This window comes from Ptychodera flava, chromosome 21 (genome assembly GCF_041260155.1).
Source record: "Ptychodera flava strain L36383 chromosome 21, AS_Pfla_20210202, whole genome shotgun sequence".
In the NCBI taxonomy this organism is placed as follows: domain Eukaryota; kingdom Metazoa; phylum Hemichordata; class Enteropneusta; family Ptychoderidae; genus Ptychodera; species Ptychodera flava.
In genome coordinates, this window is record NC_091948.1 from 19,604,487 (window position 1) to 19,632,331 (window position 27,845).

Below are 27,845 nucleotides of genomic sequence, written 5' to 3' on the forward strand. Positions count from 1 at the left end.
CAATATTGTGTATTGTCATTATAATGAAATACCTCTTACCAATATCACTTATCCAGAGAAAATATGAAATTTCGTTTTTTTTTATTCAACTTAAAAAAGCAACAAAACGTAATTGAGTCATGTGTATCTGTTATGTTGGTAAACACATACAATACAATAAAAAAGATCTGGAGAAAAAAATACACAGGATAAGATAATAAATTATTTGTAATTGCATTAAATCTGTTAATTTTTAGAAGGAATGTCAAAGTAGCCTGAACTTGTGATATCAAAATATATTTTACATGAAAACCGTCTGAGATCAAAACCTTAACATGCAAACAGTCTGAGATCAAAACACATTTATTACGCAAACAGTGAAAGTCAAATTTTTTAAAGTCCACCAGCCATCTTGTTCAATGTTCTTCTACTTGTTAGCAGGTTTTTTCCTCTATCTGTCTGACAGAAACAGGCTGAGGTATCAGATAAAACAAATCCTGCCCTGCTTGAAGACATGGTGTGCACACAACTAAATATCAGGCAGGAGGTAGCGCTTACAAATATTTAAGCAATGATGTACCCTCTCCCGGCCCTAAAAGCAAACTTTGCACGACATATTGAGGCAAAGCCGAGTTCATTATGGAGAGCAAATTTGCTTGAGCCTGTCATGGGCTGGGAGGGGGTACATTATTACTATTATTTTATAGTTTTGGCAATGCCAGTGATTTGTAGATGTAGAAAACATCTTTGGCCATAATGCTGGATGATCAGAAACACTCTCTGTAATAATCTGAGGGTATGACATCAAACAAGCTACTGGTATTGACAAAGCTATAATATAATACTCAACAAAGAATATCATTTATATCAGTAACTGACTACTGAGATACATCATTACAATTACTTTGTCGTCTTGAAACTGTCCACTGCGCACTTATTGGACAAACGGTGCCTACAGACTTCTCTCAGAGCAGTATACCACACTGATGAAGACAATATTCAAAACAATGTTGACATGAATTTTCATTTCCCAAGAAATTATGCGAATGACTTTTTTCCGTGAATCCATGATATCACTTGAAGGCAATGTTTATTACCAGAGAAGACAATGATAATTTTTCCTATGATTAAATAGGAGTCACTGAAATTATTAGTATAAATATGATCAAAGACCTTACAATTAGTAGGTCAAACTTACTAACATACAATGGTTGAAAACAATGGAAGTTTTCAAATATGAAAGGCAGAGTTTTCTCAGTTTCTTTTCACAAAGTAGTAATGCTAGTAGCGGGTAAATGGCAAATTGGAGGGAAGACATAAACATTACAAAACAAACACACACATCATGGATCATGGATCGTGTCAGCTTGAATCTTCATCAGCCTCGGTACCTTGGATTATATCACGTATCCGATCAGCATCCACCTTTAACTTCTCATTATTTGGATCAATTTTTAATGCCGCCTCGTAATCCTGAAGACCTTTGGTAGTAAAGATTTAAAAAAAAGAAGGCGATATCGTCAAGGACTTATGAACATATTTATAAAGTAATCAAACTGAGGGAAAATAACCTTAGGGGAACTCCACATGTCAAAATGGTAATTCCCAGAGTTGTAGACACTCCACTTGTTTTTCATATGAGGTGAATGGATTTTCAATAGGATTAACATGCTATCTTGTGCCTACACAAGAAATTCAATTTTCTTTTTTTGAAGCCAAGATGCAACATGGCAAGTCTTTGTAACAATATAAAGTCACTTATTTAGATCGTATTTTATTGAAATATCAAACTCATAGTACAACTTTTAAAATTAAAAAAATTCCTGTATACTGTAAGCTCTTTTCAGAGAGAACACAAGTAATATGTGATGGGATACGCGTGACTTATAAACTGCTTCAGGGGAAATAGAAGATTACCTTCGACGTAGAGCTCAAAATTACAAAACGCTGTTCCTCGTCTGATGTGGGCTTTAAGTCTGGAATTGGCATTTGCTTCAACTGGAGGCTCCAGCAACTCTAATGCCTACATCACGAGTCGGAAAGAGAGAGAGAGAGAGAAAACTGATGCTGGAAGACTAGATGAAGGGTTTCGTGTTTCCACGTTGACGTACTTACGATATTCTAGGGTCAGGAAGTACAAAAAGCACTTCAGAGTATAATGAAGCTTAGCGAATGACATTGTCATTAACTTTGCATTAAAGTGTCGGGTTACATTTTTGCAAGATTGGCCTTCAATTCATGACTGCATTTTCATACCACGGACAAAGAAAAAAAAAAAAAAGAAAGAAAGATCTGAACATGGTTAATTATTAATCTAAACACCTACTCATGAGAGAACACTGACAGCAAAGCTGGTGAAAAATTAAAATCTGATGAATTGACCCAGAATGGAGATTAGTATGGGCTCTGTGATATTCATTATTTGAATTCAGACTTTGGAGAGCAAACATCCGTATGGTATATACAGCATTATTCTTGTATACAGCATAATTCTTGATTGACTTACTGTTGAACAGTCTTCTATGCACTTCATCAGGTTTCCCACTTGAAGATGGCAGGCAGCTCTGTTTGAGTATAAGCTGGAAGGGTCGACCGTTAAGGTAAAATAAATAGGGCTTTTAAAAATAATTTCATGAAAATGTCAGATACATGCAAACAGAAGCAAAAATTTCCGGTCCTTCAAATGATAAAATGTGAAATGGACTGGACTCCTGTTAATAATCTATGCAATTAATTTTAGAAATTATAGCGTACTAGTGATAACCATCATTTATGTAAAGACAATCCACATTGCTAATGAACACATTATGGACATGCAGAATTTAGAAACTGGTCCACAGGGAAAAACACACACCTTCTCTCATTTATGATGTGAAATCAGGATGTGAAATGTTGCAAACTTGATTTTTATTATGGTAAGCTGTATCATGAATCTGAAATTTGTCATAATTTTTTTTAAAAGTTCTGCAAAGACCTGACCATAAAACCTCTGACAACACAGGCACACGAGAACATCAACACTGGTGTCACATAGGAGTAATAAATGAGGCCGTGTACCACGACATGAACTAATACCGCAAACGATTTATAGCACAATTAGTGGCCAATGTGTATGTGTGTGTGTGTGAAATGCCTTGGCTGAATTGCATAATGTTGTAATTTGTGAAAAAAATTACATGGCAGTCAATATGATTATTTCAAAAATGAATACTGAAAATTTTATAGAATTGTAATTGCTCTTTTAAACAATCCTAGTTCTCAAATATATAACATTAAAAACAAAATTTTATAACTAATTAATACATGTTGATAACTGGAATTCTATGCAGTATTTTTCCCCTGGTCAAAAAAAACCAAGATAATATTTCAAGCCATAATCAGCATATCCTGCAGTATTGGTATTTCAATAATCACATACAGCTACAACCACCAGCATGCAGACTTTTCTCTCTCCCTTAACATTTACATTGTCATTATAACCGCAGCTAAATGCTATAAAATAACGTTAAAGACTGTAGAGGATACGACGGCAGTTTTCTGTTGAGCTTAATAGCCTGGTTGTACGCATTGACAGCTGCTAAGTAGTTGCCATTCCGGTAAAATTTGCTGGTGGCAAAAAAGAGAAAAAGAGAAAAAACCCATATTAAGTACACATTACTGTTCTTGTTAAAGCTTTCCATGTGCTGTTAAAGGTCTCTGTTGTATCTGGGGGGCACCGACACTGCTGATATTTCAAATCATTGGCAATATCAATATATCTTGGATCAATGTGAAGCTGTAACATATAGACTTGTCTGAAATACAATATCAGAATTATCGAAAAAATCTAAATATATTGCATCTTTGTAAATCTGTAAATTCTGACTTATCACGCTGGTATTTTGAACAACATGAAATATAATTTTCTTTCCATATGCCTGGCAGTACATGTCAGACATTACATGCCCAGCTATTCCCATACTTGTCACCTGACTCTGTGCCCGAATTGTAAATGGCACACTTCTTTCATTTTTCCTTCAACACTCTGCTGTAAACCCCGAGTCATCTATTCCCAATGCAGTAATAATTCTCCCATGATTACACTATCTTTCTTGTAACATGAAATGTTTTGTTGATGTCACATGAATTTAATTCAAAAATTTACAGACATATACCTCCATCCTTTAATCAGCTTTCGTAACCATCTCATGGCATGATAAATTAAACCTACATATTTAATGAACTCAGGCCTCAGTATTTGGTCTCTAAGGAATCACAAATTGATTGAAAAAGTGACCGTAATATGACTGAATTTATCATTAAAGTCTGGGCATGCCATATAAATAGAAATTTCTAGATACAATAAATTAGTTCACTTTTTCAAATTTAATATTACAGGGTAAAGCTAAATGCCTGCAATTTTTATTGAGCAAACATTAGGTCGCAAATTAATTTCACAGCCTTATCCATTGTTGGTTGTGGAAAGTCCTGTTGCCAATAAGTACACACATTTTTGGAAAAGTAATATACCATCAGAAGTGTCCTTGATATTTATAAAATTGTGTCATTGATTTGTTTTAGGAATATGACTTAATTCTTTTTCTGTTTTAGCCAATCAGGATTAACATTGACAAAGAGATGTGAATTTAATCTCATTTGTCTTTCAACCAATCAGGATTAATGTTGACAAAATGATGCGAATCAATTTATTCAACTTTGTTTTTCAGCCAATCAGGATTAATGTTGACACAAAGATGTGGATTAACTTACTCTCCTTTGTCTTTCAACCAATCAGGATTCTTCTCTTCTTCTGTTAAGTCTGAATCATCCTCGATCACCCCAACTTTCCTGGCCTCCGCCTGTTTTCTCAACCACTGATGCAGAAATAAAGCAATAATCCGGCAAATGAAACTATCCCAGCCATGAAATGTAATAGAGTGCATATTCAATATGGACAGAAATATGGAAACACTCGTGGTGATGCCAAGAATTGATTAATTTCAAGAAAATTAAAAATCACTCAGGTATCCTGGGCTCTGAGGGACTGTGACAACACATAGCAGTAGAGATGTAAGTTCGTATTGGGACAAAAAAAATTATGAAAAAAATTCAGCATTATTGAAGGGTTTGATAGATAAAAAATTTGTTTTTTGGTAAATTTGCATCCATCTAATTACTCGGAAAGGATGGCACAAAAGTTTCAATGTTTTGCAATAATTCTGCCTTGTCACTAGGCACAGAACCTGAAGGCAGGGTCAATTTTATAAACCTGAGTAGAATGTCGTACTACCGTAGGATATTGAATACTTGTAAATCATTTGTCACTCTCACAGCAATACAACACCTTTTATTATGGACTTATCAACTGAAAATAATGTTTAATAACAGAGACGTCATTAAATATAGAGTCGTCACACGGCATCCAGCTTATGAGAGAATTTATGTAAAGAAGCCAAGGGATATATTTTGTTTGCATCACAGTCTTGTGACAGGCCCATTGGAAAAAATCTTTGAAACATTTTTCTGTAATACCCCCAGCAATAGCCACAGAAGGTTTTCTGCTGAAGTATGAGTCATGAAATACTCTTTCAGTTTGTTGTTTTGAAAGGTGGCTTCTGTGATTTTTCATCAATATTATATATATATATATATATATATTATATATATATATATATATATATATATATATATATAGCATACATGTAGCTTTTCAGAATGAGGAATTTTTTTAAATGAGACGATGATGAAAAGATCAATTTCAAAAATTGTGTGTAACATTTCTGTCTATGTAATAAAAGCAATTTGTATCATTGAGTTTCTCTGCATTGCAGTATTTCAGAAATGTACCCATGAAAAGAATCTTGCCTGAAGAAATTGATTGGAAATTAAAACAGGAGCTCTACGTACTTCACTTTGTTATTATTGCTGGAGGATTGCGTTAATCACTTTTTGACAACAAACATAGATGACAGTTTCTATAACATCAAACAAGTTCCTGAATACAGTGCGTTACCTACATGAAGTAAGTGGCACTGATTTCATCTGACGAGATGGTAGTATAATTCCATCTACACTTGCCTCTCATCAAATTCACAGAAAGTGAAAATTACAAAATTCTACAAAATTTTACCTCTTCCTCCTGGGTCTTGTACGACTCTCTTTGTGGAGTTGGAAATACTCTTGGTGTGAAACTTACTTCGATTGAGCCTCCTCTGCGAGGTGCCGGTACTGGCGTCTCCTCTTTCTTTTGACCTTTATCAGGGGAAGTAATTGCGATAAAAAAAATCTTAAAATTCAATGTAGTGGTAGCACTCATCATTATATTCTTAACCAAGAAGACATTTAGATACAAATATTTCAACAATTGAAGAAATTTTGATTTTTTGTAAAATGACAATTTATTTTCTGTAAGCATTTCTGTAAGTTTTATTTAGCTTGTAAATAAACATAGTGACTCTTTAGAATTCATTATGTAAAAACACCTTCTTACTGAATTCACTGAACCAAAGCAATAACCTAGACACCTTTTCACATTTTTCATTAAGTTTTTACTACCTATCAAGGAATTATATTTCTACTATTTAGTGTCTTCCTCCATTTATCATCTCTTAAAACCATTGGAAGACATATAAATAGACTAAAAATCATTGATAAAAATTGCACCAAAAATTTTGTTGATAGAAATGCACTGCCATATTTTTTACTGAGTTTTTTTCACCACTAACATCCTCTCTGTTCACATTCTATAATCTCCAGTAACTCTTTAGGATGGGTATTTCCTACTAAAATTTTATAGGAAAGTGGTTATCCTGCTGTCCGTTCATGCATTATCCCTTCATCAAACCATATATCCCTTACACATAGACATCTGAACCTAGTGTGAAAATATGTAGAAAACACTCTCGTGAGTGTTTCTGAGATCTATATTGCCAGCTGGCTCTGATGTCACCTAGATGAAGGATTTGAACTCAAAAGATGTGGTAAAAAGGTTACCCAAGTGAAAGTAGAGAGCTACTGCTGCTATGTCACACAGTACAGGAAGTACACAGTGCTGTAAGGTTGACCAATAATACACGGTACAGTACCTTTCAATTTCTTGTCTGACGTCTTCACTGAAGATGACGATATTTGATTATCATCCTCTTCTTCCTCTCCAGAGGAAATTTGAGTTTCTTTGACTTGATCCGTTACCTCATCAAATATGCCTTTGTTTCCATCGCCTATTCAAAACAAATAACAATTGCTCACCCAGTCAGCACTGTTCAAGTGAAAGGAAAACATTTTTGAGAGACAAATGATCATTTCTCTTGTCATAAAGACACCTTTAACCTTTCACCACCGTAGCTTGAACCAAGCCCATTATTTTCCACGGTAAAGAAGGACTCTAGAGAGGGAAACGGGGCTGATTACGTAAATCTTTAGCTTTTCAAGGCCCACCACTTCCCCATCTGCCAAGTCAGTAAACAGTGGTATTGAGCCAGACTCTATGTTCACGTATTGGCATGGTATGTTAAAGCAGGTCAAGTCAATGAAAATTATGTATATGGTATCTATACTTCCAGGGGCCTTAAAATTGTCAAGTCTTTGTTGAAATACACCATATGGAACATACATGTATCATGGCTCATTGGTATTAACTGGTCTCATTGGTATTACAGTGACGGCACCAATTATTTTGACGATGAGATACAGCTGGATATTGATACACTACCGAATTAGGTTTGTCAGTTTGCTCACAAATTTACCCTCTTAGTGGTCAACTTTTACAACTTTGCGCCAACATCAGACAGACTAAAACAGCAGGTGACGCAGCAAGATGTCTGTAAACTAATTTACTATGTAGTATGTTTATATCTTTACAGCAGCTATCAGTTTCAATGGTGACACACACAGAGACTGGTTGCCAAGTTTTACAAGCAGTTCAAATTCACGTAATTCAGTAAATTCTGCCGTATCTCACGCCTATAAATGCTTGGTTTTACACTTTTGTAGTATTCAATATGCTCCAGAACATTTGCAGTCAGTTTTTTTACCGATGTTCCAGATGATTTGCCTGGCAGGAAACGCTAGTTTTCAAGTACCGCAAAACAATGTTGTTGGCCGTTTGCTTTGAAACACCACCACAACGTTTACCAATTTCTGAAAATGACAGACCGTTTAAATACAACTGAACAATCTCCTCTCTCACTTCAGCTGGTGTCGTCTGGGAGCCATCCATGTTGTGATTTTTGTCCGGTTCAACGTCTGTTGTACAAATGTACAGATCATTACGCCAGTGAAACTGATAGCTGCTAATTACGTGTCAGCATATGTATACAAAGCCCCACCATGGCTGGCAATACCAGAACATGTCGTTGTCTGAGTTTTATTAGACTAGAAAGTTGCTGACTCAAAGCCCTGACTTCCAGACATTGCTATCGCTACTCAAACGTTCTGATTCTTTCAGATCGATTTGTGTTGTTAGTTTTAGATTTTTTTTGAAGTCATGAATTTTATTGATATTCAACTACAAAGAACACTGTCCTCCGAGTCTAAATTTGCAGTAACGTCGTTCTTTTACCACCTCTCCGTGAATTTGAACTGCTTGTAAAACTTGGCAACCAGTCTCTGTGTGTGTCACCATTGAAACTGATAGCTGCTGTAAAGATATAAACATACCTATACATAGTAAATTAGTTTACAGACATCTTGCTGCGTCACCTGCTGTTTTAGTCTGTCTGATGTTGGCGCAAAGTTGTAAAAGTTGACCACTAAAAGGGTAAATTTGTGAGCAAACTGACAAACCTAATTCGGTAGTGTATCAATATCCAGCTGTATCTCATCGTCAAAATAATTGGTGCCGTCACTGTAACTATCTTGACCTGATGGTGATATGCCGACTTGACAGGATAAAAGTCTGTTTTGAAGACTTATGAAAGTCAACCATGCGTCTTATGGTGAAATTGACTCAGAACAATTGACCATGCCCATTTGCATTCTCAAAATGAACAACTGAAAAGAATTCAGACCAGACTCCTGTCCATAGCTTTAGAAAAAAGAAAGATTATCAGGAACACTGTACCATTCTCATGCACATCATCATCATCGCCATCATCATCTGATTCTAGTTTCGTCTCTTCTTCTTCTTCTTGTCTTTTCTTTTCTTTCCATTCATCTAGTTCATCCATCACCTTTTTTCGTTCTTCATTTCTTGTTTCTTCTATTCTTTTTTTTTCTTGCTGTTCAAGCTGTGCCAAAATTTATTGATATAAATAAAAAGACTCATAACATAGTGCTTCACACAAGTCCCTGGTATACCATTCAAGTTTCAGTTCTTCACACTAGTCAATAGTATACCACTCAAGATTTCAATTTGAAAAAAAAATTTTGATCTTCAGTTTTAAAATATTAAAAACTCTTTAAAGGGACATTATTTGTATCTTTTGACTTTTTTTTCATTTTTTCGATGACTGAAATCCCCGGTCAAATCAATGGGAGACCTAAATTGTGACTATGGACGGCTTCAAAGATATGTAAAACCACCTTCTTGCTCTTTACGGCAAGGTTCAATGTTGGTAAGGGCGTCCGCGCGATTTGAACCAACCGCCATGATTGAACCCCTGCACATGACCAATATTACTACGCATACGTCAACCATCAAAGTACAGCTGGAGCGTGAAAGGCCTGTGACCTACATGCTAACTTCAGCACAACGGATATCGAGGAGTACACGGCGCATAAACAAATGCACGTATCACAAACTACTGTCAAATAGTGAAACTGAGCAGGGCATTTGCTTGTAAGTTTGATTTTAGTATCGATGACAGGGACTGTGAAACAAATCAAACCATAGACGCAATTGGGTCAATGGTAAAACTAAACGATGTCAGATTGCTGTGGTGATAGTGAAACAGGTACAGAGTAATGCATTTCCTGTGCATTTGATCGTTCGCAAATCTTCGTCAACTTTTTAGATTTTTAGGGCATTTTCTTGCCATTACGTTGGTTCGTTTTACAAACACGACATGATCACTTGTTGAATCTGGAAACATCGCACTTGGACTGAACACTGCACGGTGTGTAGCATCGGTGACATTGTGACACCGCGCCGGGCAAGTACTGTCATTGATACTGCTCGCGATTGGAGTCACCTCTCGACACACGAGATCTGTTTGAATGTTGTTATTCTCTGTGCATCGTGTAATTATTTGTATCAGTTGAATCGCATTTCGAACCAAAAGTGAGTACATCGCAATGACAGTTGCCTACACCCGTTCCCGACGTTCGCCCGCCGACGGCCTCTGTGCCTTCGACCCACTCCCAAAAGTGGGCTTTACGTAAGAAGTGCAGCTGAGCACATCGTGTACCTAAAGCCCCTTGCGGCCCCTGCGTGCGGCCTCCACGCCGTGTAACGCCGGGAACACACAGACCTGTACGCAGGGCTAATCGTGTACCCAGGCGAGGTGGGTGTGCTTGAAAACGAAACTCAATGCAAGTTTGGAATTAAAAATGGGTTGTTTTTGGTGGAGAAACTGCACGCCGCAACCGAGGTACTGCCCGCGGTTTGGCACAGCCAAGCCACGCAGAGTTAGCTTTCACCCAACAATGTTAAATGTACATGTCAGTCGCCAAAGTACATTGCTCAATTTCGCGATCACCTCGACAATAACGTGACTGTCTACTGAAGTTAAATATCCCTTCATTTAACTCTGTTTTCACATTTCTATGCCTTAAGACTTTGGGCAAGTCTACATATGCATATGGAGGAACAAACGAGATGAAAAAGATCCGCAATATAGGCCTTGTCGTCGTCAGCTGGTATTGGTAGGCATTTGAAATGGCCATTCTAAAATGTGCTCTGTAGCAGCAAAGAATGGTGTATCTAAGAGCAGGATTGGCCGTCAAGATCTCCAAGAAAAACTCACCGTCAAAATGTAACTAAGCAAACGGGATCGGTAATAGGGAATCCCGTAACTGCAATACTGCGCTTTCGACTGTCACTTCGTGTGGTTTATTTTTTTACACGCGGATGCTTACAGCGGCCTAGATAGCAGTTAGCAGTGTGGTCTGATCGCAGGTCAACTCTGAGGTTAATAGTACCCTCCATTAACCTCAGACCCAAGGTTTTTCTATACGGTGTACGCAAACGGGATGGAAGTTGTCTATGGTTGACCGTTTTTTAGACATCTTTCAGTAAGTCGAATAACATTATCAACTGCTTGTTTGCAACAATATGAGGTCAAAAGATACATATAATGTCCCTTTAATTGTCTCAGAACATTAGTATTACTTGCATGTGTATCATTTTACAGATAAGTATAGTGATAGAAATCAGTAAAACATGCAGAGACATATGCAGTATGTATTATGGTCATTCTTTTCAAAGCCACCACAGAGGGCGCTGTTCATCACTCACCGCCATCTGTTCCTTCAGGGCATATTTTTCAGCCTCCCTTTTCTTTATAGCCTTCTCCTCTTTTTCCTTCTCAGCTCTCCTGTGAGCTGCTTCTACGGCAGCTTCTCTCTTACTCTTCATCACTTCCTTGTCACCTGTCAAAATGATACATGAGATTCATTTTATCTGCATACTGGAAAAGTTACATGGTTCCACTACTGTCACACATCTACACTCTACACGGCCTGACAACTGCTACCAAATGGTTCCATACAACCTATACTCAGCAAGGTATGTTTTTGTCATGTAAACACTAAAAGTTTACCTTTGAAATGTATTTAACTCATTACTTTAATGATCAATGTATTTGGCTCAGAGCTGCTTGCAGTGTTTGAACACAACATCACCACAGTACAGTCACACATCAAGTTTCTTTCAATTGTACTACTTGACAGCATACGATGCATGCAATTGTTAGATATTCAGGGGAAAAAAGATTTTTGTATACTCATGACATATGAAACTAAAAAGCTGATCATCCTTTGTCATATGGAGATAACAACTGATTGACAATAAAATATGTACCAGTGTGTCCACTTTTTGAGCAGATACTGGGCAAACTGACTGGCTGTTCTCTATTTTCAGCCGGCTGTATCTCCTCATCTACGAAGAAGATAAATACGGTACTCTATAAAACTCTTCTACTTCCTTAGCCATCAACAACTTATACTCTGCCACCCGTTGAGAAATTGTAGGACACCTTGCGTACATGTCAAATGAATACTGGCATTAAACTAAGGTGATTATACAAACATGATGTGTTACAACTGAACCGAGATGCATACCTGATTGAGGTGATGTCAATCTGGACCAGATTCCTGCTTCTCTCTTGACCAGGTTGAAGACAATCGCTCCGTTGCCCACCTGTGCAGACCCTTTGCCATCATCAACTGATGCAAATAAGGCAACTTCGAAGAGGTATGGAGGGAAGCTAACCTGGGAAGTGATCAGATGGTAAGAAAAATCACATCTCTTGCTAGGCGTTGGCATGTACAGTATGTGGTGCACATCACAATACATGTGACGGCATTACTAACAGTTGTGCATCACAAAGCTCACATCCATTAATTCTTCTAGATGTAGGAATATACACAAGTACAAAAAAAGTTAATTTTGTGAATTGTTCAAGCAATTTACCAACCAAATAAATGGCTTTTCTTCTTAACAGGTAATACAATCTATAAAACATCTGCAGGTCTTCTATTCAGTTGTGAATTGTCAAAACATGAAACATAGCTCTTGTTGAAAAATTCACAAGTTGATAGATAGCTCATTTGTTTGTTGGTAGACATTGTACAATCTAAATCTCATATTGAATTATTCCTTTAATGATATGCATAAATATGGAGTATTGTATAAATAGATTGCTGATCTATTAGGGTAAAGGGGAACGATATGTACAACAGGATACTTGTTGTATCAGCAATCGTTCAGTATCTCATAGCTCGAAGGGGCATTTAATGCATGAAGTCCCCTAACACTGTTGCCTGAAGAAATTTTAAGGACTTTGCAAATATTTTAAATTTTTGTTCTTTAGTATTATTTACAATTATGTTGACATGACGAGTATTTCGCTATCTATTGCAGTCTGTATATATGTTCAGCTATGTGAGAAAAAAAAAAGACACACCCTGGATTTTGCGGGCCCACCCCATCCATAACAATTGGACGCTCCCTTACATTTCTGTAGTGATGGCTACGGATGCGCGGACAACCTGCAATCCGTAGGCCTGTCACTGCGTAACATTGTAAGATCCATTCTGTTGAGTTTAAGAGATCACAAGCAAGTAGTATTACGGTGGTTTGGAGCAAGGCCAGGACTTTACAAGCCAATGCAGAACAAAATTCAAGACGATCGCGACCACTGACCACTTCCGGAAGTTGTATGTAAGCTAGCTATGGACTAAAATGCAACAATTTTCGTACGTTGTTATCTAAACAGACTTGAGCTCGTGCACGAACTGTCAAAATTTGACAACTTATATGATTTGCGAATGTAAATAAATAAACATCGATGCACGGCTTGTGAGGGTGACACTGGTACTGCTAGGCTAGGCATGTACATGCCATAGTGCCGTTTGTTTACATGTATCAGCCCCTTGGCTTCGCTTCGTTAGCTACGACGAAACCGGAAACATACCTTTATATATTCATCAGTTGAAAAAATGTCAGCTTTACTTGCTTTGACGCCTTTCAGCGGTACTGTAATATGCACTGTAGTCTCCGTTTCATCCCACGTGTAGTCTTTGATGGAAATTGGCATGATGAAACGTCTTCGATGAGAAATTACCGGCCAGACTTACATCACACTGGCACATTCAAAACTATGTTGTTTTCTGTGTGCCATGTGAGTTGAAACATGTCTGACGGTCACATGATATAAACCGACCAATCAATACTACTGTAAGATATGATTCCGCCAATCATCTCTTATGACACAACAGCAATTTGGTTAGATAATTTCGCAGCAGAATCCCTGTTGGGCGCAAGGAAGTCGTAGCTCCCTTTCCAATAAAATTATCCGTCGAGGCCGTGAAAATGAACCAGGTAGTCAGGAGCTCAAGAATCGTGCACCAGGTGAGCTTCATTTGGAAATATCTTTTTTTTGTGTTCAGGAGCAATTCACTACAATAAGAAATCCCCATTTGTTGCCAAAGGAGTACATGCATCATGACATATGCAATATTCACCGGCTACCCATGACCCATGAGGATATGCCCATGATGGCATGAGAATTTGAGATTGTAGGAGTGTGGTTGTTTTATGTCATTCTTCGTATTCTCCCTATAGTAAATATTATAAACGTTGATTTTAATGTGTTAACGTCAGTACTTGTGAGAAGAGCTTTAACCAGGGGAAAAATGTGCACGTTTCGTGCACCAATGCATCATCAAAGTGTGTGTGTGTTGGGGGGGGGGGGGGGGGTGCGTGTGTGAGTCCTCTTTACCCTTGATTTGTCAGCTGACCTGTACAGGGTGAAAGATAATTGCACAGTGGACCGATAGATGTATTTCCATTATCCATTAGTTGAGTACATGTGCCATTGTATAAACTTCGTCAGAGAAATACTACAAACAAGATTCTAGCATCAAACTTGTATCTCATCTTTCTATTCCAGAGGTTGTTACCAAGGTTACAGGCTGTGACTCAGACACACAAGCGATGTGCATCAGGTCGACCAATTAACACTATTGTCAAATTTGTACCACAGCAAGAAGCATGGATTATAGAAAGGATGGGAAAATTTCACAGAGAATTACAACCTGTAAGATTTACTTGTGTAACATGTGATTGCTGCGTTAACCGTACTTTGTTTAAATTTCTCCAAAAAACACAAGACACCAGATATCACCAGCACAACATGTGTAAAGTATCACGTGTTGTATTTTTATTATTGAGAAATATTAACATTGACTATGGTGGAGTATCAATTTTCTAAGCTACTGCTGGAATTAGACTGGGTGTTCAGGGGTTTCGCTAAGTTTAGAAGTAGAGAGCCCAAAAGACAAAGTAAGTGGCTTTCTGGAAGGAAACAAAACAATTTGGAATCAAAGAGTATAAATTTTCTCAAAAGGCAACTGGCTAATTGTGAGAGTAATCTCTTAATGAAACCCCTGGGCATTAAAAAAAATTGTTTCTGTTATCAAGCCCTCAAGAAATAGGGCAGATCGGTGGGAAACTTTATTTGTGTTATTTCTGTGTGACCCATCAATAACCAGCAAAATTTTTAAAAATCATGCATGATGTTTAGGGATGGAGAGTTTTAAATAGAGTAGGTCCAGCTACCAGAAATGAAAATTTTATTTTATTTGGCCTTAGTATTATAGTGTTTCAAAAGGTAATCAGGGTCATATATTCAGGCTGAACATTTATAGACATGTTCTTTGCTGATGACTCCATCAACACTGGTTGCATCATGGCAGACATACAGGTAACATTATAGTGATCCCCACATTTCCATTGTTATGGTAAATTCAAATTCGGTAAAGTCATGTAATATTTTTTTTTCAAATAAGGAAAAGAACTGTAAGTTAAGGTGATAGTAAACTCACATTGTCATCAGCATCTCAGTCATTGCTAAATTAAATCCCATTGTAAAAGTGTTTGTCAATATTCCACCTACATTGTATTACAGCACTTTCAAATGTCAGTATTGTACAGTATTGTAAGATGCTTTTCTCCCACCATCAGCAATCATCACTGGTGACACTAGGCATTTTGTTACATTGTAAAATAATTCTGAAAATGAAGTAAATACCTTTGAAGAAGTATTGAACAGTTTCAATAATCTAATGGGAATAATTATGATTTTGATTCTTGACACAGGATGAGAGCGAATCCATTTTGTGGTCCCCATTCCAGTATCAATGTACATGAAATATTCATGCAGTCTAGATTTTGACCAGTAGAGGGATCGCCAGAATTTTTTGGAAAATATTTCATAGGGCCTTTGTTTTGCTTGATGGTCAATTGAAATATACCAATTGGCTCAATGAACAGCCTATCATGACTGTTAAAGAAGGATTAGTTGTATTTTAAATATGACCATAGCAAATCATAATTGTATTTTGTTTGTCTTGCCTTTTCAGGGAATAAACGTTCTGTTACCGTTTCTTGACAAGGTGAAATATGTACAAAGTCTGAAGGAAATTGCTATCGATATTCCCTCACAAAGTGCCATTACAATAGGTATGTAACCCGATTTTCACTGTCTAGAATTTTACCAAATGCATGGGATTTATAAATTGTGTAATTGCATTGCCTGGTTTCCTGCAAATAGATGTGTCAATAGCTTAGTCAAATATCTCCCCTCAAAGTCTGCTGGATTCTTTCAAAAGACAACAAATTTAAAAGCCAATTTCAAAGGCAAATTATGTCAGTTCACTGAAATTTGACAGTAAAAAGAAGGCATCCCTTGATGAGGAGGACCAATTTTGCCGGGTTAGGCTATAGAGGGCAGTGTTTCAGGAAAGACAGACTCAGTAATGATTTTTGACTCGCATTTCCTGCATATTACCAAAACACCATTTATTAAATACACATTTCAACAAGTATCATTCCTACTTCTTTCAGACAATGTTACACTTGGAATTGATGGTGTACTTTACCTCAGAGTCATCGATGCTTACAAGGTAGTGTTACTTCATGTATTCTTTTGAATTTAAGAAAAATTGTATTATTGCCCGCTCTCCCTTCTAACTTCTGGAGGTATAAATGGATATATCAAGTTGCCATTTTTGAAATAATGGTACTGCTGCATACTTATTAAAGCATGAATTTGACAGCTTTCATGTAAGCTTTTGCTAAATTTGACGTTAAATTTCAGGACCAATAACGTCTCTCACTCAAGTCCTACCTTGAACACTTCACCACACTCTTGTTATATGATTCAATTTCATGTTGAATTTTCAAATTTTATTTCAGGCTAGTTATGGTGTGGAAGATCCTGAGTATGCAGTTACTCAGATAGCACAGACCACTATGAGATCAGAAATTGGTAAAATTACATTAGATCATGTCTTCAAAGAGAGGGAATCACTCAATCAACACATTGTTGGTAAGTAGGGACGGCGTGTGGACACCTTTGCAAATTTGCTCACAGTAGATGGTATTGAACAATATATACATGTAACAACCATTTTGACAGTGAACAGTAGTAATTTTTTTTTCCCAACCAATTTTATAAAATTTCCTTGTAAGAGTCCTTGGGAGGAATTCCACCCTTTCTAAGTCAAAATGCAATATAAAAATATTTTTATTTCAATCCACTTAGATTTTATCACATCCCACTAATACCTGTACATTGATCGCTTTGCTTTGAAATAAGAACCTAAAATGTCTCAGAATATTTGTCTATCATGAGAAATAATCACTCTAACATATTCAAAGATTTTCTGCTGTTTTGCTGATTTCAAAACATTTCTTTTACCTCAACAGAGGCCATAAACAATGCAGCTGAAGCCTGGGGTATCCGGTGTCTGCGATATGAAATCAAGGACATCATGCTTCCGAACAGAGTCAAAGAAGCTATGCAGATGCAAGTGGAAGCAGAAAGAAAGAAGAGGGCGCAAATCCTAAACTCAGAGGGTGAGATTATTGTGTAAAATCTGTAATACAGTAACAGTGTTCCTGATAATCACGATACCATAATTGTATAACACCCATCAGATGCTAATATTATCATTTTCAATGAGCTTATTTGAGTCATTTGTTTACAAGCATACAGATGTTCAATATGGGGTGTGATGATATCAGTTTTCATGGAAGAAGTGGATTTTGAACTTTTTTGTGATTTGCTTTCTCACTTCCATACTACACTGGGAGTGTGAGACAACACCACAAATCCACATACTATTACATTCTGCTCAGAACACATCATTTGCAAGCGTTCTTTGTGCAGATCTGATGATGTTGTTTGGCTACTTCTGACCTTTTTCAAGACAATATTTCAACTTTCACAGTCGATTGCTTTGTGATGGACTGATATTACTGCTAGATGATAGATACACCTGACAGTCTTGGCAACTCCTCAGTTTAGAGAGTATGTCCAGTTCCCGTGTTGCCAATGGTTCAATGCAAACCACTGTATAGACAACCATTGCAAAATGACAGTAAAACACTGTGACAATACCGTAGCTGTGTGATTTTTGAATTCCATATTTTAGCTATTTAAAGCTAATGTACGGGCTCATATACAGACATACAGGATTTTCAAAAATCCTCTTAGAGTAGGGAAAGGTTTATACATGAGCAGGGGTTTAAATGTCAATGTATCTAGAAAATGCAATAGCACTGGCAGAATTAACCCTTTGAGCGCCAAAGTCTATTTTTGTCCCCTTCATAAAGTAAACCCAGTCAATTTTTCTCAGATTTTCACCAAAATTTTGAGAACAACTGTAGCCCATGAAATGTGACGTCCAATTGTTCCAAAATTATCAAAAATTACAGAAAAATTCATAAAATTGGTAAAATTTTGCACTAAATTTTTGGCAGGAGAAAATTACAGCGTTCAAAGGGTTAATTAATCCATGTACAATTTTAAGTTGTAAATTTTTAGTAATCTCATCTTTGCAAATTTTGTACCTGAAATGTTCGTAATCTTAAAGCCACTTCACCTTGATCTATTAGGAGAGAGAGAAGCAGAAATAAACATTGCTGAGGGTATGAAACGATCCAAGATCTTGGCATCTGAAGCTCTCAAGACTGAAGCTATCAATAAGGCTACTGGTGAAGCTGCCGCAATCATTGCCAAAGCTGAGGCAAGAGCTTCTGGTTTAAGGCTTGTTGCAGATGCATTAGCACAACAGGTAATGGTTTATACAATTCATATGCCATCGCTAAGAATGCGCAGGTTATGTGATCTTAGGTGCTTCAAGTAGTATCTTTAAGTATCCCAGAAAGGAAAGTGTTACACTTCTTGCCGTAATGTTCTCTGAGAAAATATATTGTTCTGTATTGTAATAAAAGGTAAGAAGGTTATCCTGCAGATTTTTGATTGGAGAGAAACTAATTACTAGTACATATAAATTTTCTGTTACCTGCCATTGTCTGTGTTGGCAATAGATAAAAAACATTCAATTTTCAATTTTCATGACAAGAATTTTCTTGACCGGCTTCGCAGTCAGTCTACACAAGCTCATACCGGAAAGGAAGTGTAAGATTTTGATATTATGAAAAAATATGTCTTTGTGCTTTAGAATCAAATTTCTTGTTCTTGCAAAGTATTTTGGGTAAAAATTATACCACTTATGATTGACGAATTATGCACAAATCACATTGAACATACAACATCAGTGTTTGTGATCACCCCATATTCAGTTGGCCCTTTTGCATTAGAAAAAAATTAAAACATGATTTTTTTTCCACCCGTCTGCTTTCCGATATTAGAGAAACTTTTATCATTAAATTGTTGGTATTACTCAGTGATACTAATTAGTGTAATGCTAATGCCTACATCAATTTAAGATTTGTACAACCCTGTGTGAAAATGAAATAGTTGATTTTCTCACACAGTATTGGGGCAAGCATTAAGAATGAAATTGTTGTATGGCAGCAGTGAAAATGAAATTTTTGTTTGTATATTCCATCCACAGCATGGTAGCAATGCAGCAAACTTCAATGTAGCAGAGCAGTATGTCCAAGCATTTGGTAACTTAGCTAAGGAGGGTAACACAGTCCTACTGCCTACAAATACAGGAGACGTCACTAGTATGGTTACACAGGTGAGTTTTGTTTGCCTGACAGACAGTACAAGGTATCCTAGATATACTTTTCTTGAAACTTCCATGAAGTTAGAAGTGTAGCATACTTTTTATGATGTACCTCTGATATTTGCCATCCTAAAAACAGACAACAGTCATCAGCTTGGTATCGCTATTCAAATTCAAAAATGTGAAAATCTCACCTTTGTTTTGATGTTTCAAATTTATTACCTACTTCATTTGTTGCTAATTCCTGACCATCCTCTTTTGTGCATTTATGCATTTTGTCGCCCAAGTACTTCATGAGTAATTCCCTCAGAATGTCGTTCAGACATTAAAAGGATGATTGTGGCTTATATTTTGTCCGAAGTTCCAGTGAAGTATGAATTTTAACTTTCATTGCATCTTTCAACATGGCATTGTAGTGAGAAATTGGCAAAACAAATACCAATATGTTTAATTCCTGATGGAACAGAATTGTCTTGAAATATGTTTTATATCAAATCATAACATGCTATTTTAACAACTAGATAAATATATCCGTCGAAAGATATCACACATGTGACTGTGATCAGAAAACAATTCTGTTGATAACATTTTGTGGAACTTCTTTTTTACAGGCCATGTCGATTTACAACAACCTTAGTAATGCACAGTCTCGTAACAAAAGTTTGCACATCAGTGTGGATGAAGGCAGCAAGAAAGCAGCAACGCACACTGTCAATATTGAGGAAATAAAAGATAGCGTCTCAAGACAGATAAAACAAACTGTTCCAGATGTGAAAAAGATCACAGATCCAGAGTTCATAGAATAAGGACATTACCAACACTTAAAGCTACAGTAGAAATAGCATAAGTGAAGATGAGTGGGCACAAAGCTTTAAATATAGAGTAAAAGGGTTTACCTTGGGGGCTTCTGGCTATGTATTCCAATGGCAGTGACTCCCTAGGCTAATGGTTATTAACCCTTTGAGTGCCAAAGTCAATTTTCGCTGCCTTTATAAAGTGTACCCAGTCAAATTTTATAGCATTTTTACCAAATTTTGGTAAGAAACTAGCCAATGAAAAGTGATGTCCATTTGGACCAAATTATCAAAAAAAGACCTCAGAAAAACTCATTAAAATTGGTAAAATGTTGCTCTAAAATTTTGATGGGATTAATGTCAGCACTCAAAGGGTTAAGGCACTTTTGTATCCACCAATCTTCACTCTTGCATTGAAAACACATCATCGTTATGTGAGTTATCCAGGTCTTCACTACTCTGCTATGATGTGAAAGCATTACCATCACTAGTGGTGTGAACATTTAACAACTTGCCATTATATCAGTTGAGCTCAAAGTACTGGTGATCCACATGCTCGAGAAACTTGGCAACTTCTGTAATTATGTCATATGAACAGAACTTGTATAATAAATGCCAGCCTTTGGCTCATTACATTAAAATGTACTGATAGACCTGAGTATGCATAGATGGATGTAAATGGTTATGTTCACTTTTTTGCCCACTTAAGATGTGAGTCCAGCTGGATATTTTTTCATTTTTGTGGTTTGATTTCTGGGAAACTGGAAGAGATTTTGATATTTTATGTACCAGTTGCCAAAAAATATGAAATATATCAAGTTTTGTAAGAAGGTGTGATGTCTTTATACTTAAACAAAAATTACTACAGAAATTATTGCAATGTCCTGTAAAGCCAGCCTGGATGTTATAAAATTTGCTCAAAGTTGGTGAAAATTTGAGTGAAATTTTTGAGTGAAATTGCAAACAGTCGTCATGGAAAATACTTCTTCAGAAGTGGGTCATACATATATCCCATACCAATCATATGTTCACACTCCTGGACCAGACTAAAGGCATCAGGTCAAGCACATACTCCAAAAGTAAAATAACATATAAACTACAGTTGATATACAATGTATATGAGCCCAGCTGTGACAAAGGTTTTCACAGTGGCTGCAAGTTTTTGCCAAGCTGGACTTCACTGATGATTGGAGCAATTTTCAGAAATTTTCAGCAATTCCTGGCAAATTTTAAAACGTCCCATCTGTCAAAACAGCAAATTCGATAACTTCCATAGTAACAACTTCTACACAATCCATAGCTCTGTACATTCATGCAGTGACTGGCCTTACAAGGCAATGTCCTGTTGCACACCATCTTGTGAATCCTGGAAAACAGTCTAATGGGAAGGATTTTGGCCACTTTATAGACTTAGAGCACGGTTAGCTTCAAGAGATTGATTACTGACTGACAAGATACCACAATACCAAACATGGAAATACAAATAATATTTGACTGTAGATCCAGGTATTTTTTTTGATGATCACTCCTCCTTTTAAAACCCTGTAGCAATAGACTGATCATGTATAAAATTAAGAAATTGAATTGATATATTTCAATACTATTCATGTTATTGTAACAGTTGAACTCCATAGGAAACAATACTCGCTTTCTTCGGACAGAAACTTGTGTAGTCAATGTAAGGTTCTTGCAAATCCTCATATACACTCAAATATATGTATGGATTAGAGTATACAGCAATGGATGTAAAAAGTTAAATTCAACTCTCTTTTCTTTTTCCTTCACACGTGTGTCCAGCAGGATATTTTTCAGTGTGATTCACTTACAGGTGAATGATCAAACAGATTGGTCATCAATTACTACTGTTGGTGTGAAAACTTTCATTGCCAACTAAAACACTTTCAAGCTGACAAAGATACCAGCCAGGATCATTGTTGGACATTCATTGTTCATGTGACATGGCCATTTGTCTCTAGATTTTCCTGTTGTACTGTCAGGAGCAGCTTAAAAATGATCCCCAAATGGTGGATTCTTCACACAATAGCTTTTCTTTCAAGGTTTGAGTTACATCATCACACTTTGTGTCTGAACTCCAGACAACACTTTCAAAGATATGTTTTAAAGCAAAACACGCATCTGACAAAAATACTGGTATAGAGTGAGGCAAAATTACTTGTGCCTGACTACAAAGACACTGGATAATGAAGTGTAATGTGCAAGATTTCAGCATTCTGTATACTACTTAGCTTTTCATCGGGATGGCTGTTGCTATGAAAATAATCAGAGTTAAATTAAAACTGGCAAATAAGACATTTGCATAATAGTAAATTCTGTCGTGGCTGAAGGACATGCTTAAATGTTGAAAATTGTCTTAATTATCATGTTACCAAAGGACAGAAAATCCTTCCCAAGATTATAGCTTTCAAATGTACTAATTATGTATCTAGAGTCACTCGGCTGTTTAAACCCTTTGAGTGCTGTAATCTTTCCAACCAAAACTTTAGTAAAACATTTTTACCAAATTTTATGAATTTTTCTGTAATTGTTTTGAAAATTTTGGACCAAATGGATAGCACTTTACACAGATTCCAGTTTTGGGTCAAAATTTTTGGAAAAATCTGAAAAAATGTTTGGACCTGAAAAAATATTGTCTGGGTTATATTCTACAATATGTCCAGTTCGTCTAATGCCAATGCTTCAAAGCAAACCACTGTATAAAGGTGATAAAAATTTACTTTGGCACTCGAAGGGTTAATTTGAGTGTCAATGCTTGATTTTTAGTCCAAATTTGGATCATTATTACAGTCACTGAAGATAAACTAAGGAAGGAATGTTCTCATAGTGGCATAGATACAGCTTTAAGCATTAATGAACAGGATATTGAATCTCCGAAACAACCATGATGTGCACTTATATTACATCTTTATTTCAACGTTACAGACTACATTTGCAGCATAATAACCATGTAATTCTCCCATATACAGTCTTGTACTTACAATACAGTTAAAACAATCACTCATATGTCATTACATTAATATTTCTTAACATGAAAGTGTCAACAGACCAAAAGCTATGTACATCAATGTTTTTGTTTCTCTGAGCAAGCAGTTATCTCCTATAATAGTGAAACCTTTCCCAATATTTATAAAATCAATTATATGTAAATATAGTTTGAAGAAAATTTCAATAGTACGCCCACAATCCCATTATCAAGCAGATAGCGCCCCCTAAAAATACAACAGACGACAGCATTTCATTTTAGTAAGGCAGTGACATTGTGATACAAAGTGTCACGTTACTTCACACTGTAAATTTCTTTCAAAGCCATGATCAATCTGACAACTGGTGTACATAAGGCAGTGATTACAGGAAGACTGTAGTATTGTAAATAGTACATGACATCCCGGACTTGAAGCAATCCCATGATGCTCAGGGTTCCCACGGTGGTTGGTGGCAGGCAACGAATTCGCCAATAGAGTAGAACGTTATTGAAATGGCTCAGGTCAAAGTTCAAATAGACAAGATCTCCCTGTGAGAAAAGAGAGAGTGGGAACTATAGGTATTGTAGTACATGTCTTTGAATCATGGGAAAATACTGATGTCGTGTGACTTCTAAAGATTCAAATCAAACTTTCTATGTCATATTGAGATATTGAAATATTGCTAATAAAAGAACTATTGAAAGAATCAAGTCTTGTGTAGTCTTGTTATGATATTTGGAACAGCTACTAACTGTTGTGTGTGTGTTACATTGTACTGTCTTGGCAGATTGGGTATTTCATGCAAAGACCACGCCCACTGATAATACATTTCAAAGGGAGAATAAACCACAACTGTTTTCTATTGTGTTTGGTCTACAGATGATAATGATGATAGGAGAAAGTTTTGTGATTCTCTCAGTCAGTGAACTTACCAGAGAATTACTCAATTTGTGTATGTTACTCTCTATAGCAAATTCCACACTCTGAGCATGTGACAGTAAACCAATTATAAGTACACTCCAGCAACCCATGACAACTAGTAAGGAAACCCTACAGATAGAGAAAGCAGTTAAGTAATGCTGCCAATATGAATGCTGTTTGCCCAGCATATAGATGTTGCACCAAGACTGCTTTTGTAACAAGGTGTGAGAGCTCTTAAAATTTTGCTGGCTGAAATTATATGTTAAATATTCCCAAACACTACAAGGACATATTTGCAACATTGCGTCAAGTAACGAGTACAAAAAGCGCATGTAATTGTTGAATTTTCTACACTTTCCAATTATCAGATTGAGGTTTTATGTTGAACATTGGTGTTGGATCAGTATATCTGTCAAGTTCTGCAGCTACTCATACAAGAAATACTAACGCCTACAGAAATAATAAATCCTTACTCTTCTGTATGTGGTCAGTACAGTAATTTAACTGGCCTTCATAAAGGTAAGTGTTAATGACAGGGCTAATCTAATTTATAGATCTAACTTTTCTGGATTCAACATGATTGCCATTGCTTATATTTTTCATAAGTTGGAAAGTATATATTTTTCATCCATTTGTCCCGGAAATAGCAACTGGTATTTCTTCTCTGATTTAGATCAGAAAATCAGTTCCTACATGAATGTGTAAACATTGAGAGCTTACCAGACTTTGATGCGTCTTGGAGTCAATTTACTCTTTGCAAACATGTTGTCAACTAAGTAGTAGAGCAACGTAGCAATGCCAGAGATGTAGAGAAAAACACTAATGTAATACGTGATGGGTGCCCTTGACCATCTGGTGTCAAAGTCATGGTGAATGTCATCCTGGAAGATAAAGTCCAGGTGAGAAGTCATTACTAATGATGAGATCATGAATATAAGCATGCATCTTCTCTGCAGTGAAACTAATCCAACAGCAAACTGTTTTAATTGCTCCATAGCAAAAAGGAAATTGCCAGAAATCTTTACAACAAGCAATGAACAATCTATTGCATCTGTGTTTTGTTTGTGTGATTGTTGGTATACATTTGAACTCAAGACATGATAATAATAATAAGCCCATATCAATCAAGTGACACACTGCTGAAAATATATCGGTAAAGCTACTCACATCCACTAGAGAGGCAGGTCAGTAAATGTTATTTTTTCAGCATAATCAAGTTTGTTATGTCTAATCATTGTAAGGGAACTATCAACATGAATTGCAATTCATTTTTTCTGAATAATTAAATCTATATTAACAAGAGTCAACATGTTACATTTTATTGACATTCTTGTGACTAGATACCCACCATAAGATTTGTAAAGTCTGTGTGCCACTTCAACACTGTACTGTTCAGGGCTTCCTGGCTTCGGGTTTCTAGTTTATGGTCATTCCAGAAAGTGTTCAGCCTTGAAGCATAATAGTCCAGTTTCTCCTTTAGTTCACCTAGCGGAAAGATTGTGAATGGGTGTTGTTACATGTAAAATATTGTGATGGTAAAACAGTGAGTCTTGTGTGAAACAAAAAAGTTGATGTTTTGCTTTAGCGTCCATAATTTACATTGTAATTCAGCCATTAAGCCATCAGCCCAACAACTTCATCAAGGATTCACAATAAAAAAAAACTTACCATGCAGAACCCTGAATAATGAGCACACCGAGATGACTAGGGCAACACTGACACCAAACAGTAGATAGACTTCAGACTTGACTAGTCTCATGTTGTCCATTTCAGGCCATATACTGACACCACCCCCAACGTTCAGTTTTTCAACTTTTGACTTGGCTTCATGATGTTTACGTTCAAGTATCTTCTGCTTCTGTAAAGCTCTTCCTAGAACAGAAATATTTAAAGCCTCATATTAGTTTACACAAACCACCAGGGTCAATGACCCTTGACCCTTTCAGCACAAAAAGTTTTGTATGGCAAAGGTAGACTTCTCTATATAGAGAAAAGAAACAAATATGTAGAATTGTGTCTTTACTGGCCTATTTTATTGTCCTTTAGACCAACAGTATTGGTTGAAAAAGTATGTCATGGTTGCACGGAAGGAAACATAATGTGAAATTTATTCAAATGTACATGTGAGTACAAGTATGTGATTTATTTGACATCTCTCTGTAAATCCTTGGATGGACTGAATCCAGTCTCACCTGGTGTCATACGCAGTCTTGCCAGACTTGGACTAATTTTCTCAGCCGTCTCGTCTTCTGTCACATCGCTTTGATCAATTCTCTTCCGGATATTCTTCAGCGCTGCTGGAAGCTCCGAGTTCAAATCAGTGAACGCACACATTGGTGTCAATGGTTGTCTATTCATCGGAGTTCTGACGATCTTCTCATCTGAATGTTTCTTGCCATTTTCAACATTGTTGAATCGTGTCTGTCGAAGCTGCCTCGCTGGAGTTTTTCCATGTAAATGTGCAAGTGGAGTTGATTGATATATCTGAGCCATCTCAAAGTGTCTTTGATTCTAAATCAGCTAAAGCAGTGTGTCTGATGAAGAGTTAAGAAAAAACACAGATTTCATTATTAATAAACCTTTCATTATTACTAAAAAAAATCTAAAACTGATTGTCATTTTGCATAAAATTTACTATTTCATTATTATCAGTATGATGTACTGTAATATTAGTGATAAAGCTTTCATAAGAAAGGATAACACATATTTTCAATCTACTGATCCAATTCATATGAACCAGGTCGACGAGATTTTCTATCAACGAAAACATAAACAGCTAAAAATATATCACAAAATATCTCAGGCAACGTGTATATACCATGGTTGCAGACAGACTGTGTGTGCTACCTCCATGTGTATACATTTAATATGTAAATCTCGCTTTTACATCCGTAAATCTTGATGTATTGGTGATAAATTTCATATTTAAAGAGCTGAGTATCCGTGCACAACTATGAAATCCCTCAGAGGAGTTTATCTACGTAGAAATTTTTAATTTCGACCTAATTATGCAAGTCCATTTATTTGACGACTCTGAATAACCATCATTCCCGGTAACCGTAGAATATAAAAGATAAGCTTGTTCGGGGATCGAGCTCGAGTTGACCGTAGCCCTACGAGTATGGCGAGAGTGTCCGGCTTTGGCTACGCCGCGGCGTAGCCAAAGCCGGACACTCTCGCCATACTCGTAGGGCAAGAGTTGACCGCGGATCATTTGTTTTTGCATGACTTCATATCGAGAAGTCGGAAAACTGTGCTCACAAATACCTTTTTCAACGATATCAGTATAATCACAAAACTCACCATTTCAACTGAGGTCAACTTTAACGCGATCCGCGAAACGGTACACCTACTGTATCGAAAACTCGACGACGTCACTAAACTGCTCACCGATCAGTTTGATTTTGATTTGATATTACAAACTTTTCAAAAGGACCGCTATATAGGACCACCAACACCACCAACCAATGAAATAAAAGGTTGCCCCCTAACGGCGAGAGTACAAATATGTGGAAGGACCGTGATCAGATTGTGAAATACTTCATTA

At 36.6% G+C, this 27,845-nt stretch overlaps 3 protein-coding genes across 5 annotated transcripts; 1 reads left to right on the plus strand and 2 right to left on the minus strand.

The window, feature by feature from the left end:
- Positions 1-64: 64 nt before the first annotated feature.
- Positions 65-13,768, minus strand: LOC139121646 (dynein axonemal assembly factor 4-like). The gene is made up of 11 exons (XM_070686720.1): positions 13,533-13,768; positions 12,178-12,328; positions 11,354-11,487; positions 9,020-9,185; positions 7,044-7,178; positions 6,089-6,210; positions 4,729-4,832; positions 3,505-3,585; positions 2,486-2,558; positions 1,897-2,002; positions 65-1,460 (listed from the first exon to the last, which is right to left on the minus strand). The coding sequence occupies exons 1-11, from the start codon at positions 13,653-13,655 to the stop codon at positions 1,342-1,344; spliced, it is 1,314 nt and encodes a 437-aa protein (XP_070542821.1). The 5' UTR covers positions 13,656-13,768; the 3' UTR covers positions 65-1,341.
- A 43-nt stretch (positions 13,769-13,811) lies between these two features.
- On the plus strand, positions 13,812-24,083 carry LOC139121648 (stomatin-like protein stl-1). The gene is made up of 9 exons (XM_070686725.1): positions 13,812-13,969; positions 14,511-14,657; positions 15,982-16,081; positions 16,466-16,524; positions 16,817-16,949; positions 17,330-17,479; positions 18,521-18,699; positions 19,486-19,614; positions 20,214-24,083. Exons 1-9 carry the CDS (start codon positions 13,931-13,933, stop codon positions 20,406-20,408), a joined length of 1,131 nt encoding a protein of 376 aa, XP_070542826.1. The 5' UTR covers positions 13,812-13,930; the 3' UTR covers positions 20,409-24,083.
- On the minus strand, positions 23,305-27,780 carry LOC139121647 (uncharacterized). Of its 3 annotated transcripts, none has more exons than XM_070686722.1 (7): positions 27,602-27,780; positions 26,491-26,832; positions 25,967-26,170; positions 25,647-25,783; positions 25,019-25,179; positions 24,310-24,427; positions 23,305-23,925 (listed from the first exon to the last, which is right to left on the minus strand). In XM_070686722.1, exons 2-7 carry the CDS (start codon positions 26,789-26,791, stop codon positions 23,692-23,694), a joined length of 1,155 nt encoding a protein of 384 aa, XP_070542823.1. In that variant the 5' UTR covers positions 26,792-26,832; positions 27,602-27,780; the 3' UTR covers positions 23,305-23,691. The 3 variants fall into 3 exon arrangements, with proteins under 3 accessions (XP_070542823.1, XP_070542825.1, XP_070542824.1); XM_070686724.1 differs by having other exon boundaries at positions 27,689-27,777; XM_070686723.1 differs by having other exon boundaries at positions 27,652-27,776.
- Positions 27,781-27,845: the final 65 nt, after the last annotated feature.

Coding starts and splice junctions, on each gene's coding strand:
- LOC139121646 (XM_070686720.1), bottom strand. CDS start 13,655: ATGCCAATTTCCATCAAAGACTACACGTGGGATGAAACGGAGACTACA. Junction 12,329..13,532: donor CAACTGATGAATATATAAAG/GTATGTTTCCGG, acceptor ATCACTTCCCAG/GTTAGCTTCCCTCCATACCT. Junction 2,003..2,485: donor GCATAGAAGACTGTTCAACA/GTAAGTCAATCA, acceptor CTCGTGATGTAG/GCATTAGAGTTGCTGGAGCC.
- LOC139121648 (XM_070686725.1), top strand. CDS start 13,931: ATGAACCAGGTAGTCAGGAGCTCAAGAATCGTGCACCAG. Junction 14,658..15,981: donor TTCACAGAGAATTACAACCT/GTAAGATTTACT, acceptor TTGCCTTTTCAG/GGAATAAACGTTCTGTTACC. Junction 16,525..16,816: donor GAGTCATCGATGCTTACAAG/GTAGTGTTACTT, acceptor ATTTTATTTCAG/GCTAGTTATGGTGTGGAAGA.
- LOC139121647 (XM_070686722.1), bottom strand. CDS start 26,791: ATGGCTCAGATATATCAATCAACTCCACTTGCACATTTACATGGAAAA. Junction 25,180..25,646: donor CAGACTTTACAAATCTTATG/GTGGGTATCTAG, acceptor TTTATCTTCCAG/GATGACATTCACCATGACTT. Junction 24,428..25,018: donor CCAAGACGCATCAAAGTCTG/GTAAGCTCTCAA, acceptor CTCTATCTGTAG/GGTTTCCTTACTAGTTGTCA.